This window comes from Castanea sativa, chromosome 6 (assembly GCF_040712315.1).
Source record: "Castanea sativa cultivar Marrone di Chiusa Pesio chromosome 6, ASM4071231v1".
Taxonomy (NCBI): domain Eukaryota; kingdom Viridiplantae; phylum Streptophyta; class Magnoliopsida; order Fagales; family Fagaceae; genus Castanea; species Castanea sativa.
Window position 1 is genome coordinate 1,662,967 of NC_134018.1, and position 15,651 is coordinate 1,678,617.

The window sequence follows — 15,651 nt, forward strand, 5'->3', positions numbered from 1 at the left end:
GTTAAAACTCTATTACCTCTCCCTCGTGTTGTGTGTGTTTGTTTCTAAAAAAAAAAAAAAAAATTATATTTAAACCCTCAACTAAGTGATAAGAATATATAGTTCAATATACAAACATAATCATAATAAATATATATTAATAATTACTATAACTATAGATTGAAGAGTTTCATCTTTCATATAAAAAACACAATCATAGTATATAAATTCCTATTCATAAATATTATAATTATTAAATTTTACGTATTTCATATAAAAACACAATCAAATACTAACTGTCTATTAATAATTATCATAAATATCAAGTTTCATATTTCAATACAATTAGTTAGTAGGATGAATTTTTGATAACTCAATAAAATCACTTAATATGAGTCCTGTTAAGGAAATACAATTTATTGCATAACTTATTGAGGTGTCAATTTGTGAATAGTGCAACATTATTTTTAGGTTATCACAATTATTTTTAGGTAACTCAATAATTATTGTTGTTGTTCATTGGAATCCGGAGGAACTACTTTGTTAGAATCGAGGAATTACTACGATTATTAATAATTACGAAAAACTATGAATTTTTTTTATCATTAAAAACATTTAATATTGATTACCAATGCCAATTATGCTTCAAACTGATTTTTCCTTTGTCTTTTTTTCTTCCCTCACCTATTTTAATTAAAAATTTCTATTTTAAAGAAAATTTTAGTTTTACACTCAATTTATTTCAATGAAAAATCTTATGTGAAAATAATTTTTTGTATTTTCTTGTGTTTGGTAGTATTAGAAAAAAAAAAAGTAAAATGAAAATTATCGGTTAAATTCACTTATTTAGCTTGGCAAGACCTAAAGAGATAGAATTATTTTTCACCATTTTTTTTTTTTGTAAAAACAATTTTATCTTATGCAAAGCTAAATATAGAAAACAATTCTAATTCGCATGAGGTTAAATAAAGGAAGTCAATATATAGTTTTCCAACTCATTTTAAAGTCGTTTCTCAAAAAAAAAAAATGATATAATTTTTTAGATTTTGAAACATAATTCATTTTTCAGAAAATATTAATGTCAAAACAAATTGAGCGATGATTATAATAAAACTTTAGGAATTACCTTAAACATTTGGTAACTCTATAAATCTGTTGTACTAATGTTATATAAACTGAATGTAATTTTTAATACAATGACAATATGGTGGAGGATTTGCCTATAGTTTTTTCTTTGGTAAAAAAAAAAAAAAAAAAAAAAAAAAAAACGTGTGAGAGAGTTACAAGGGTGTTTTGAATCTCAAATTCAGGCCTACCCACCCCACCTATTGGTGAGGCTCAACCCCAAGTGCTTATGGCGAGGAATCCGAGCTCATAACACTTTATTGACAAGCTTATGTTGTTTTACCTATAGAATTTACTATCATATAAATCTCATAAAATTACATGAATTAAATATTTGGCCTTAAAAAAAAAAAAAAAAAAAAAAACTCCTGTTACACTTTCGTAACATGCTCGATTCTTAGGTCTCAACATCTTTCGTAAAGTTCATTCGCTAATTCCTGAGTATATGGAAACCTAGGATACAAAGGATCAAGGAATAAGAGATTGTCGCTTGGGATGACCAATGCATCACCCAACTGCATAATCAAGACAATTGACACACTTTGCATGAGATGGAGTGCCACTCATGGCCTCAAGCAAGTTGGTTAAAATGATCAATACAGCCCAAGAAGAGTTGGGAAAAGGCTCTTAAAATTGAACTTTTTTTCCTAACCCAGATGTCTAAGGCTCTTAGAGTACTTGGCTAATCTCTCAAGTGAGTTTTGTCTCTCATTACAAATACATTGGGTAGAGGACTGATTTGAAAGTGGTCCTAAAATGCTAAATTGCTAATTAAAATTGTTTGGTTTGAAGGGAAGATGAGAGAAAGGAAGGAAAATTAAGTTTTTTTTTTTTAATTTTTATTTTTTTTATTTGGATAGCACAAGAGAACAGATAATGAACTAAATTTGATGAAAAATCTATCACTTGAGTCCACATTTTTCTGTTCCCGTTATTCTTTTCTCTCTTCTCTTCCATTTCCTTCCCTCAAACCAAACATAGGGTAAGTTATTTAAACTCAAGATGTAAAACGATGGTCAATAAGGTTGATTAATTAATAATTATAAGAGTCCGGTTAATGTGTGCCCTAAGGGCACACATTAACTTATCTATTTTTGGAAAAAAATTCTCGAAAATTGAAAAATTGTCAAAACTTTTTCAATTTTCAAGAAAATTTTTCCAAAAATGATAAATTATTATAGGCACACGTTTGCGAAATCTTAATTATAAATGTGAGAATGGAATTTATGCATTTGAGAATTATTGGGCTGCTACAAGCTATCCAAGTGGGATATATCTTGTTTGGTACTCATTAAGGTGGATCTGGGCTTTTAAAAATTTCGTGGATTCACTCAATATGATCCTAAAAATTTCAGTTTTCTGGCAAGATAGAATAAATTGGATCTTTCAATCTTGAAAGGCCTAAGACTATTCATAGTCTAAACTCTAAGCCTGTACTTTACAGGCTTTACACCGGTCATATGGGTACTTTTTCTTTCTTGAGGTGATGGCCAACCTTTTACTATCCGGAAAAAAAAAAAAAATGAAATTAGAAAAATGAAAAAAAGATCCTAAATAATATTCCCTCCATATTCTCATTAACCATTGCTTTTTCCGTTTTCTCTCTCAGTTCCACATATAAGAATTCTGTTTTGAATAGAGAATTCAAGTATGCACTCTTAAATAGAAACTTCACTTTTGGAATTGTCTTTCAACTTGAATATGTATAAAAACAGAAGACCCTTCAAAGAATTCTTACTAAAGGGGAGTTTGTTATTAGTTTTCCAGTGAGAGGTGAGTTTGTAATTCTTCTCATAACAGAAACTTTTGAAAACTTCTCGTTCTGGAACACACCCATTTGAATATGGTGCTTTAGACCAAGCTTTAGGCCATTATATGTTCATTCTTTGGATGGACAAACATTTTTTTTGTTGATGGAGTCCATATTTTGTCATGTTTCTTTAGCTTGTCAATTAGTTGTGATTATGAGTGTTTGGTTCTAAATTAAAAAGTCCGCCTATTATTTATGGGTCAATTAGTTGTGATTATGTGTGTTTGGTTTCAAATTAAAAAGTCTCAATATACTTTTTGGTATTATTCATTAGTTTAACTGTAGTTCACTTTTACCTTTATTTATAGTACTTTTAACAAAAAGTTTTCAATTTTAACAAAATAAACGGATACTAAATAGACCCATGCGAGTTCTGAATAATTGGAATGTATCTAGCATTGCTGAATGTGATAATTGGAAATGTATACTAGATGTTTATTATGTTTGGAACATATTTGGTTCTGAATAGGATAATTGGAAATTTAATCTAGAATTACATATTCCTGATTGTAGGAATCCAAGATTCCATGAAAAATGAATTCTCATGCAGTAAGATTTTGCAAACCAAAGGGTTCTCGAAGAATATGTTTGGAACATAGATTAGATTATGCTGTCTACAAGGTTTATTATCGGTTACAAGAGGTAGGCATTGTGGTGAGAGTGCCTTTCAACAATTAGTTTTCTGTTTCTTGAATGATTAGGATATGAATCAGGTCAAGAGGGTTGTGGCTCAGTGCACAGTCCAATTTGAGAAGAACCAATACTCCTTGCTCGTTTATTGTAAGAATAAAAGGATGAAGAAAAGATTAGGATATAGTTAAGACTCTTTGCTAGCCAAATGATGAGCTAGAGGAAATCATTGTCACTTCAGACATGTTCCTATAATGATAATTTTCTACTCTGGCCATTCAATTCTCATTCTGCTCATGCAGGCATTATGCATATTGAGGACATTGATTCCTTCACAACAATGAACTAGTGTATTCAATCAGAACATTCTTCTCAAATCTGAATTTATATTATCAAATCAATTGCATATCAATAAGAATACAAGAATGCGTTCCTCCATATTGAAGACCAATATTTATATATACAATTAGACAAACAAATTCCATTTGGACAAAAGAATCATCTTCATGACATAAGATTCTGCATAATTGTCTAACAATCCATTTTCAAGGTCACAACAACATACAGCTGACTAAACAAGCTTTTCTTTCCCTATCTTTTTGTAGGCAGAGTTTTAGAAACCTCTCCACACATTGAGAATTTCATGGAAGATTTCTGCTATTAGGTCTCTATCTGCATGTTGCAAGAAGGCATTTAAATCATCTCGTATGTCAAATATCTTGCCAAACTTCACAAGATAACGCATGCAGCTGCTTTTCAGTTTTGGTAATTGATATAGAGAAGCATTCTGGAGCCTCTCAAGAACATTTCTTGCATCGATATCCTCCAGAAGACTCTCATGGCAAGCCTCTTTTAAGTCGGAGATGTCATATTTATCCGCTGCATGGAGAAGTGCCAGCCGGTGGGTCAAAAAATCTTCATGTTGAATGTTACCATAAATGTAGTTGAGAAAAGCCTGGCAAGCTTCAATTGACATGTCAGAGATATCTATGGTAGACATTTCTTTCTCCTTCAAGTTATGCAAGAACATGCTACGAAAAACAGGTGATTGTGCACCAAGAACAGCACGATGAGCCCCAATGCTTCCATCAGAGGCATTAATTATAATATCCGTGTGGATGCTTTCTGTCAACATTCGACTGAGGGATGCAAGAGCTGTTGCATGAGATCGTTTCTGTGTTAATTCGTTAACCCAGAGAGAACAAGGTTCTCCTCCCTGCACAATCAATGTCATTTTGTAGGTAAGGCAGTGGCAACACTTAGATTCCAAATTACTATGATTTACATTAATCAGTGAAAGTTTCTAAACAACCCGAGGAATTTATGTTCATTTTTTTTTTAGGGCAGTTATCCTTTTCAATCAATATAATAGAATGGTAGTCAAAAATCAAATCAGTAAATAGATGCTTACGTCTGGAGACGCAGTCTTCAAATCAAGGAATTCAACGTCGATGATAAATTTCCCAGTTAATGGAACCTCTATTGACCAAACGAAATCGTCGTTGTTCTTGATTTGCTTGTCTTTTATTTCTGTATGTAAACGGAAGACAAGTTAGTTTAATGTATTTTAAAGGGCAAAAATAGAGTCCAAGAAAAATTAGGGAGGTTTGAAGATACAACAAATAATGACATACCATATCTTATCCATCAAAATTTAAAGTATTTAATGCATCAATTCTACCTGTTAGTTTCATTATTATTTTAGAAGCATTAGTTTTTGTCTAAACTAGGGGACCTAAATTTCTGCAGTCTTTTTGAGAGTAAGGTCATAATAAGCATTGAAACATAGGTCAGTTCTGACTTTGTTCCAATTACATGTATGGGCTTTTGTGTTTCAAATTAAACCAAGCTTTGTCACTTGAGTCTCAATTTCTAAAATGATTGATAAACATTATCTTGTTCCCAAAGGAATTAGTTGATAGATCAAAGTAATTGATCAAGGTGTCAAAGACATCAACCTCAAAGCTCTTCCTATCTTCTAGGAATTTATAAATTCAAAAAGAAAACTAAATTGTTATTACCTGGATGTGTCAAGGACTTCCGATCTCCTGCAGAACTGACAACTCGGATGATGAAAGATGCAATTGGGGGATTGTCTCTTGTTAGATTTGATATCTCCGGGTACAATTTAACAAACAGCAATCTATTCTTCTCCAGAGATAAATGCCTTCAATTCAAATACAAAAAAATAAAAATAAAAAAACTACACCAACTTGTAAGAGCACAAAAGACACAGAAGCTTTCATTCCCTTCCCTCAAAATCTTCAGATACCAAACAACAGGGTGACCTTCCACTTTCTCAATTACAAGTTCATTGGGTAGGTAAAGGGCCAGAATCTTTTATTTCTATTGGACTCCACTTCAATTATACATCTTTAAATTTTAACTGCCTAATTCTAAATCTAAGCTAATTGCATATGCCTTTGTTTGATGCAGCAAATACTACAAAATACCCAATAACACTAAAAACACAGACAATTTTACTTTCTTTCCTTTCTTCACAAAAATTCTTATCTACCAAACAAAAGGAATTAGAACTTTTCACTTTCCTTAATTACATGCTCACTAGACAGGTAAGGGGTCAGCTTCTTTTACCTTCTATTGTGTTTCAATTCAACTATAAACCATCAAAATGCCTCAAAACTATAATGGGTCATTCTAAATTTAAACAAATATTGCATGCTTTTGTTCAAATATCAAATTTCTATTACCATGCATAAAAGAAATTCTGAGAGAGTCTCTGAGTCTCACTTACCAATTCCACTTTCCCATTTTGAAAGGATCTGACTTGCGGTATGTGCAGGAAGCCAAGTTTTCTATCCGCCATTGAGCCAAACGTGAAGTGGTTTCAACTCTATAAGCTGAAGAATCACTCATTCTAGCAAAAGCAAGTGCCACAGTGATCTCATGGATGCAATCGAAAATACCTTCCAAGAAAAACTCTCCAGGCTTTCCCAGGTTTACTTTTTTCACAGTTATCAATCATATGGAAGATGAACTAAACAACCAAACACACGCAGACGCACACACAAACACACTGAATCACAGTTACCCTTTGTCTCTTTGTACTAACTGCTAAAGTAACAGTCTTGGAAGTTAGAACAATATAGGAATAGACAATCTTTTTTTTTTCCTTTCTTTCTTTCTTGTGTTAAAGACTATGCTTTTATTTAGTTTTGGAAAAGTATTTTTATTGGTTTTGGGAAAGCAAGGATTTTGGTGTTGGTTGGTGTTGCTTTAAGCCAATGACTTTGGAGTCTTTATCATTGGCTGACGTTTTTATTTGTTTGATTGTTTGAGATATGGGATGGTATGGTGGTGGCTTGCTGGCTTACACTGCACTACAGGGCATGGGGATTGATTTGATTGGGATAGTAGTAATGGTAGGAATGGGTTTGGTTTTGGTGCTTTGGTTTCATAGTAATTGTTTTTATTCATGTTGTGGAGGACTAGAGGTGGTGGTGTAGCTTGGAAAGGAAAAGAATTTTCCTTTTCAGCCTTTGGTGCTTTGAAGCAAAGTATCTAGTTTGAGCTAATTCTTTAGGTCAGCTAATTCTTTAGGTGAGAAAAGATACAAAAGATATTAAACTCCAGAAAAAGAAAGAGAGGAAAGAGAAAAGTATCTATGTTGTTTGTAATGATTAAATTTATAATTTATCCAATATAAATTTTATTTTAATTTCTCATAAGGAATGCCCCTTGTGGAACTCATGGGACCCTTATGTGTGATGTGTCATTAGAATTGTGTTTGTTTAGATCATAGAAGCATGATGATAAATATCTATTGATTGCTACATTGAATAATGGTGTTCAATTAATAGGTGTCAATTTTTGAATAAAATATTTATGGTGCATAAATAATTGTTAGATAATATTTAACTGTTACATGCTCTAAAAGCATTTTAATGATATTTTGCACACACTCTCACAATCGGCTTTTCTTGTTGAGATTTTGACGAGGAATTAATGAATGTGAGTCAAATTATGAGCAATAATGAAGGTACATAATTATTTTTAGGAATATCAAAGTTATTAATGAATGAGAATTGGATTGATGAGATCCCACACATCATCATCATCCATCAAATTTCACTTTTTAAAGGTTTAATATTTTTTGGATTATATGGTGAGATCAATTGACCAAACACTTGCCTCCAAGGTTGGCCAAATATCCACTAGATGGACTTGAAATATTTTTTCCATTAGAAAGGGTAACTCAAATTTTTATTTATATTAAAATATTAACATCATTAAAAAAAAATTAAAAAAATCATAGTGTAGTCTAGGAAGCAAAGCAATTTGTCTTGGAGGTATTGATTAGGAAGGATTGGAATCTAAGAGTTCGTTTGTTTCCCTTAAACAACTGAAACTAAATTATTTGATTGGGATACAAAATGACAAGAAAGGAATCACTTTGTGGGACAGCCCAACTAGAATCTAATTAGATTTAACATTTAAGTATCCCAAATTGCAAGTAACCCCTTCATCTTTCCAACATAATGACTTTTATTTATTTATTATATATATAATTCAACATAATATAATGACATCCTATCTTAGGGGTGAGTGGCGCCAATGATAAAAGACCTATGTATAGACAGTCAAAATAGGAGGCTCCACTAAGGAGATTTGGTTTTCCTTGTAATCAATAAACACTTCTTTAGGGTATCATTTTCTCTTTTCCATCATAAAACCCACTCAATTCCTAAGAGAGTGTATATAGGACACTTATTTGGGAGCATAGGTGCTCTTATAAGACATTGGGTATCTGTCTGTGAGCAGCACTATCAAAAAGTGCCTTTTAAGAGCCTTTAAAGACTTTCTTAGCATAAATTCTCAAACACTTGGCAATTTTGCTATCAACATAAATTTAAAGTTGAAATTTACTGTTGTTTTTTTTTTCTATTAAAAATAGAATCTATTCCCTGTAATTTTATCAGATGCTTAAAATGCTAAAGGGCTTTTCAATCAAGTGTACTAAATGCAAAAGTTCTATCACTAAAAATTCTACAGCAAAATGGGATTTTCTTACAAACAATGCCAAATTTGAACATAATTGTCTAGCCGTTGCTTTCTAAGTATTAATGGTGTCACCTGTTGGGTCTTTCGGCCTAGTTAGCGTAGGAGTTTTCCAAAGCCTGTTACTCTACAGTATGGCCCAAAATGGTTCACTCAGTGACTGATTTCAAAATTGGGCTAGTTCAATATGAGATGCTAATTGAAGTTTGTGGGCTAGATGATAGAAGACCACTGGGCTGATCTTAGCTTTTAGATGCTGAGGCATAAGAAAAAGATGCTCCACCCAACTCTAGCCCTATTCACCGAGGCATAAGTACTGGGTGGGCCTATCACACTTATGAAAAGAAAAAGAACGAGAGATTTTTTTTTGTTGAGAAAAACACACACACATATATATATATATATATATATATATATATATAAGGGGATGAAATAAGGGAATACACTCATATGTCAACATTAACACCAAAAGAGTGAGAGATATATGTGAGTAGATTCGATTTAAGATTTGGAAGGTGAAGTAAACCATGCTTTTCGCTTTAAAACAAAGAGGGCTGATTTCATGGTTGAGACTTGAGATTTAATGTTTCATAAATTTTTAAGGTGGATATGATGTCTCTTGTCAACCTTAAAAATCATCCATTACCAATGTTTCATAAATTTTTATTGTGTGAAATGTGTTTAGGCTAAAGTAACGAAAAAAGAACTTAAATATATTTTGTTCTTCCTCGTTTGGTCATGTTTATTTAATTTTATTTAAAGATATGATGTGTTGCCTTAATTTTAGACAAAAATGTAAATAAAAATATTTTATCCCACTCTTAGTGTTTCACTTTTTATTCCACCTCCTACAATATGCCATTTGTAATTTGTTTGAATTTTTTTTTCTCATTCTAAGCTTTGGTTACTTTATAATAGAACAACAGAAATGTGCAATTGGCAAAGCATGAAATAGAATAGTTAAAATGAGGCAAATTACGACTTAAACTTCATTATAGTCAAGTCAGTATCTATGTAGAGAGTGTTGAAGATGTCCAAATTATCCAAGCTTTAGTTCTTCTTTTATTTAATTTTAAGTGTCTTATCAAACAACAACTAATCAGAAAAGATGTTTCATTAGAAAATGGCATCAATAGAGAAGAAAAATAAAATCTGACTGTCTGACCTTTTCACTTTGTATAACTGTCAATAATCTATAAACTATCGACCAGTCACTGTGACAACATACAACACCAAATAAATGGTAGATAAAAACAAAAAAAATGACGAAAATACCATTTTTGTCGCTATATTTTAAAATCACAATTAATTTAGTTTTATATTTTAATAACAGTTAATTTGATTCCTGTTATTTTCAATTTACAATCAAACAGTGTATTTTGTTGGCACATTCAAAGCTGACATGGCAACTAAAATAATAATAAATTTTTTTTTATTGACATTACACCTCAACATCTAAATAAATAAATAAAAAATAGTTCGTCAATATTAGAAAAAAAAAAACGATTCAGAACAAAATTAAAAAAAAAAAAAATGAATTCAGATTTGAGAAGTTGTAAAACACAGATCGCTCTGAAATTCCTTTAAGAAATCTCTAAATTTTCTTCAAATCCTCTCCTTCGCACATTAATCTCTGAATCTCTAACTTCTTTTCAACTAACCCTCCCAAAAAAAAAAAAAAAAAAATCCGTTTTTTAACATTACTTGGTGTGCTTTTGCTTGACTTCATCTTCTCCACCACCATTAAACTTAGTTGTTGGGGACAAGATGAGAAGCTCATTGTGACGAACCTGAGCCATGGCCATGGCACAAACACACACGAAGTGGAAGTGGGAGAGAAAAAGGGAGATTGAGAGATGAGTAAATCTGGGTCTTGACAGCGGCTATGGATTTTGTGCTTGGTTTTCTTTGATTTTAATTATTTGATATTATCCCTTTGTATTTGTGTATGATATTGGAGCTTTAGAGGTTGGATGTAACTTGTGAGCTTCATAGTTATTTTGTTTTGTGAATGTACTGAGTTTGATCTAACTTGTTTTGTAACTTTTGTTATAAATAAAAATTTTGGATTGAACCTGTAAAGAAAATTTTGTTCAAATCTGTATTTACTGGGTTTGTGTTCTTCCCATTTGAAAATAAATTTAATTCTATATTTTTCTGGGCTTATGTTCTTTGAGTTCATGTTCAATCTGTCTTCCCACTTCTCAAATCTGAATTCGTATTATTTTTTGTTTTTAATAGTTATTTTTTATTTATTTCTCTAATATTGATAAATTGAGGTGGCATTTTTCTAATGTCAATAAAAAAAAATTATTATTATTATTTTAGTTGTCATGTTAGCTTCAAGTGTGCCAACAAAGTACACCATTTATCATGTAAGCATTTTTCGTTAAAAATTTAACGATAAAGACTAAATTAATTGCAAGTTAAAAATAATAAAGATCAAATTGACTGCTAAAAAAATGTAAGGACCAAATTAACTGTGACCCTAAAATGTAGGGACCAAAATAGTGTTTTCGCCAAAAAAAAATTTAATAATGAATTTAAATGAAAATTAGTAGAAATTTTGCCAACTCAATTAATGTGAAAAATGTTATCAAACTTTTGTACATGTAACGTTATTCTTAATAAAACTTTGAAAATTTTTAGAATTACCTTAAATTTAACAACATGTCCCTTAAGATACACTTAAATGGTGTTCTCAGTATACCTGAAAAAGTGATGCAAATAGAGGTCCTATGTTCCAAGGGATTTCGGGGTGTTTAATGAATAAAGAGTGAAAGACTCTGCTAAAGACCAACACAGAGTTTTTTTTTTTGATAAGAAAACCAGAACTTTCATTCATTTCAAAGTTGAAACAAGCTGGTGTACATTTGAGACAACTTCAGAGTTTATAATGGTTGGAGTTTCCTCCATCCATGTTACAAAGTCATTTATAAATTGAGCATGCTGTGCAAGGCCGTGAGCTGCTCTATTTCCCTCTCTTCGCGTGTGTTGGACTTCAACCTGGCGTATCTGCTGTATAAGCTGAATGGTGCTAGAGGTGATATTTGCAATAGTTATGGGAGGTTCTGTTGCCCCCTGGATGGCAGAGCACAACACCAAACTATTGCTTTCAAAAATTGCCTTTTGGACACCAATGTCTTTTGCAAAGACAGCAGCAAGTTTAAGTGCTTTTGCCTCAACCTCCAAAGCACCCAGTGGAACCTGTAGCCGTTTGCTCATAGCTACAATCACCCTTCCTTGCTCATCCCTTGCTATCACTCCAATACCAGCCCCTTTTAGCTCTGAAAAGACTGCCCCATCTGTGTTGACCTTGTACCACCCATGTGGAGGAGGTGTCCATTTTTCCTGGCATGGTGAGACATCCCCGGTTTGGCTTAAATTTTCTTGTGCTGCATAATAATCTTGCAGCATTGTTATGGCTGTCCCATAAATTGCAGCAGCTGCTAGGATTTTACCCCCATGTCTCCTTTCATTTCTATTTCGCCATATACCCCACGCAATCATCAAGATCATATGCAGCAGGTTAGAGTCTTGATCTTGACTCATTCCATTAAAACACAGTATGTCAGTAAAGTCTCCTTTGCCCTCAAACAAGTGAAGCACGCGAGAGTGGGTCCAAACTTCTCTGGCCCTTGGGCACTGGCAGAGCACATGGAGGACAGTTTCGGGTTCAAGACCACATGCATCACAGATTGGGTCCTCAGTTACTTGCCTATGGAACAAGTTCATTTTTGTAGGCAAGATATTCTGACAGGCTTTCCAACCAAAAACCTAACCTTATTTGGAACCCTTGCTTTCCATAATTTCTGCCAAAAGCGCTTCATGATTGAAGAGTCTGAGCTCTCTCCCCTATCCTTCTTCTCCCCACTTCTAGCTAAGTTATATGCACTCTTCACACTAAATTTCCCATTAGCAGTTGCTGACCATACCAGCTTATCAGCTGGCAGTAATGTGCTGACAGGGATGCTCAGTATGGAGTCAGCCTCATGCTCCAGGAAGACATCCCGGATCAGATCAACTTTCCACTCTCCATTTTCTACATCAATGAGTACACAAACCTTCGCCTCTATGGGAAGAATTCTCTGTGGTGAGACTATACAATAGGTAGATGGATTTGCAATCCATTTGTCCTTCCATATGTTGATACTCTCACCGTTTCCCACCTGCCACCTAACCCCTTCACTGATTAGTTTTTGAGCTACCCAAATGCTTCTCCAAGCAAAGGAAGGGTGGTGGCCTTTCTTGGCATGGATAAAATCATCATCGGGAAAATACTTGTTCTTGTAGACCCGATAAAAAAGAGAGTTTCTTCCTTGTTGAAGTCGCCAGCCCTGTTTTTCCAATAAGGCAAGATTAAATGCCCTCAAGTCTCGGAACCCCAAACCACCTTTTGTTTTTGGCTCACATAACTTATCCCAACTCATCCACGCCATTTTCCTTTCTCCCCCTTTTTGTCCCCACCAGAAATTTCGAACAATACTCGTCATCTCATCACATAAACTGACAGGCAGCAAGCAGCTCATGGTATGTGCTGGAATGGCCTGTGCAACTGCCTTAATTAGTACCTCCTTGCTTGCATTGGATAATAGCTTCTCTTTCCACCCGGCTAACTTATTTGCTAGGCGCTCCTTCAGCTGTTGGAAAGTATTTCGTTTCGTCCTTCCCACTAGCGATGGTATTCCAAGGTATTTCTCGTGCTACTTTATAATCTCAGCCCCAAACATTTGTTTGATGCATTCTTGGGTATCCGAGGGAGTATTCCTACTAAAAAATAGGGCTGTCTTCTCCCGGTTGAGTTGCTGGCCAGTGGACAGCTCATATACTTGGAGGAGGCACAGGAGCTTTTCACATTCTCCTGGGGTTGCTTGGCAAAATAACAAACTATCGTCTGCAAAGAACAAGTGTGATAGCTGTGGGCCCTGTCTACAAATGGAGATGCCGTGAATTCTTTCCTCCAAGGCAGCCTTCTTGATCAACGATGATAACCCCTCTGCACACAATAGAAATAAATAAGGAGAGAGTGGATCCCCTTGGCGTAAGCCCCGTATTGGATTTATAAGCCCTTGGGGAACCCCATTAATCCGTATAGAGTAGGTAACTGATGAAATACATTGCATGGTAATGTTAATCCATTTTGGATGGAAACCCATTCTTTTCATAATTTGCTCCAAACCCCCCTCATTCAAGTCTGTCATATGCTTTACTCATGTCTAATTTCAAAGTCATTTCCCCCTTCAAACCACCCTTCCTTTGGCTAATGTGGTTTATAACTTCAAAAGCTACCAAGACATTATCAGTGATGAGTCTATTTGCCATGAACGCACTCTGGTTCTCACTAATAATTGTTGGTAAAATAACTTTCAGTCTATTGGCTACTCACTTTGAGGCAATCCTAGAGACCACATTACTCCAACTAATGGGCCGATACTCAGTGATTTTCTTGGGGTTTTTTACTTTAGGGATAAGTGTGATGTGTGTTTCATTAAATTTTGGTGGTATAATACCTAAATTCAAAAAATCTAGTACACATTTTGTAACACAGTCACCAACAGTAGGCCAAAATTTCTGATAAAAGAGAGGGTTCATACCGTCCGGTCCTAGGGCTTTCAATGGGTGCATTTGTTTGAGAGCTTTCCTCACCTCTGCTGCTTGGAAATCTATGATCAATAACGCATTCATGGGCTCCGATACTTGAGTTTCTATAGCTTCAAGAAGTTCTCCTTGTACATCGCCATGATTACTGCTAAATAAATTCTGATAATATCCTACTGCAATGCCCTTTACCACCTTAGAGTCTTCCTGCCATTGATTGGACTCATCCATTAAACCCATGATAGTGCTCTTTCGTTTCTTGCTTGATGCCTTTTCATGGAAATATCGCGTGTTTTTATCGCCTGACTTTGCCCAGTTACTCCGTGATCTCTGGTGCCACATGTCCTCTTCAATGGCATAAAGTTTGTTTAATTCCATTCTCATGTCTCTTATTTGTTCTTGCTTAGAGAGGCCTACTGCTTGTGCTTCCAGAGACTGTAATTTCCCCTGCATATGCTCTATGTTCTTTCCAACATGGCCAAAAACTTGCGAATTCCATGCTGTTAATGCTATCCTACAATGCTCCAAACAGTGATCCAGTGTGTTCTCCCTTCCCATATGTATCCTTGTTTCCTATGCTTGTTGAACAATTTCCGCGCATTGCTCATGCTTAAGCCACATTGATTCAAAACGAAAGAGTTTCTTGCCTCTTTTCTGCCTTGTGGTTTGTTCGAGCCTTAGTAGCAAGACACAATGGTCAAATGCCGAGTTTGCTAGGTGAAAAAGCCTTGCCCATGGGAATGTTCCACACCATTCAGTCGTTGCCATTGCTCTGTCCAGTCTTGCCTGGATACACCCATAATCTCTTCTATCAACTGCCCAAGTGAACCATGAACCAGTAAACCCCAAGTCTCTTAGGCCATTACTATCCAAACATTGCCTAAAATTTGCAATCTGTCGACTAGATCTATTAGCCCCACCTTCCTTCTCGGTGACACTCAGAACCTCATTAAAATCACCGATGCAGACCCACGGTTTATCACACATCTGTCCAAGATTTTTCAGAATCTCCCATGAGCCTATTCTCTTGTGTGTTTCAGGGTTTTCGTAAAACCCAGTTAATCTCCATATCCCAATCTCACTACCCAAATCAATCAAAGCATCAATATACCATCGATTTATGAATTTTATTGAAACATTCATATCAGACTTCCACAATAAAGCCAAACCCCCACTTCTGCCCTCACTTGGCACTGCTATCCCCTGTACCATACCTATTTCATACTGTACCCCTTTCATTTCCTCTACGTCTAACTTGGTTTCCATTAAAAACACCAAGCTGGGATCTTCTCTTCGAATGACCCTCTTAAGGGCTTAAACTGCCCAAGGGGTCCTAAGCCCTCGGCAGTTCCAGCTCATAATACTCATTGTCCCCGGCGGGGTTGCGTAGCAACCTCCGCCAATCCCAAAAATTTTTTGAACACCTTACCCAATGCCACCTCATTGATGTCAATTTTTGCTCTCTTGTCTTGCAACTAGTTCGGGTCTGT

General features: G+C 34.6%; 2 protein-coding genes across 2 annotated transcripts; both read right to left on the minus strand.

The window, feature by feature from the left end:
- Positions 1 to 3,897: 3,897 nt before the first annotated feature.
- On the minus strand, positions 3,898 to 6,966 carry LOC142638613 (BTB/POZ domain-containing protein At1g55760). Its single transcript, XM_075812659.1, has 4 exons — positions 6,300 to 6,966; positions 5,566 to 5,711; positions 4,956 to 5,074; positions 3,898 to 4,760 (listed from the first exon to the last, which is right to left on the minus strand). Exons 1-4 carry the CDS (start codon positions 6,419 to 6,421, stop codon positions 4,158 to 4,160), a joined length of 990 nt encoding a protein of 329 aa, XP_075668774.1. The 5' UTR covers positions 6,422 to 6,966; the 3' UTR covers positions 3,898 to 4,157.
- A 7,768-nt stretch (positions 6,967 to 14,734) lies between these two features.
- Positions 14,735 to 15,373, minus strand: LOC142638569 (uncharacterized). The gene has a single exon (XM_075812600.1). The coding sequence runs from the start codon at positions 15,371 to 15,373 to the stop codon at positions 14,735 to 14,737; it is 639 nt and encodes a 212-aa protein (XP_075668715.1).
- Between the last annotated feature and the right edge of the window lie 278 nt (positions 15,374 to 15,651).

What these genes read in the sequence shown, in the direction of transcription:
- LOC142638569 (XM_075812600.1), bottom strand. Translation starts at nt 15,373, where the DNA reads ATGGTACAGGGGATAGCAGTGCCAAGTGAGGGCAGAAGTGGGGGTTTG.
- LOC142638613 (XM_075812659.1), bottom strand. Translation starts at nt 6,421, where the DNA reads ATGAGTGATTCTTCAGCTTATAGAGTTGAAACCACTTCACGTTTGGCT. An exon ending in AAAATGGGAAAGTGGAATTG is followed by an intron (nt 5,712 to 6,299) that starts GTAAGTGAGACT and finishes TTTGAATTGAAG; the next exon opens with GCATTTATCTCTGGAGAAGA. An exon ending in TGAAGACTGCGTCTCCAGAC is followed by an intron (nt 4,761 to 4,955) that starts GTAAGCATCTAT and finishes TTGATTGTGCAG; the next exon opens with GGAGGAGAACCTTGTTCTCT.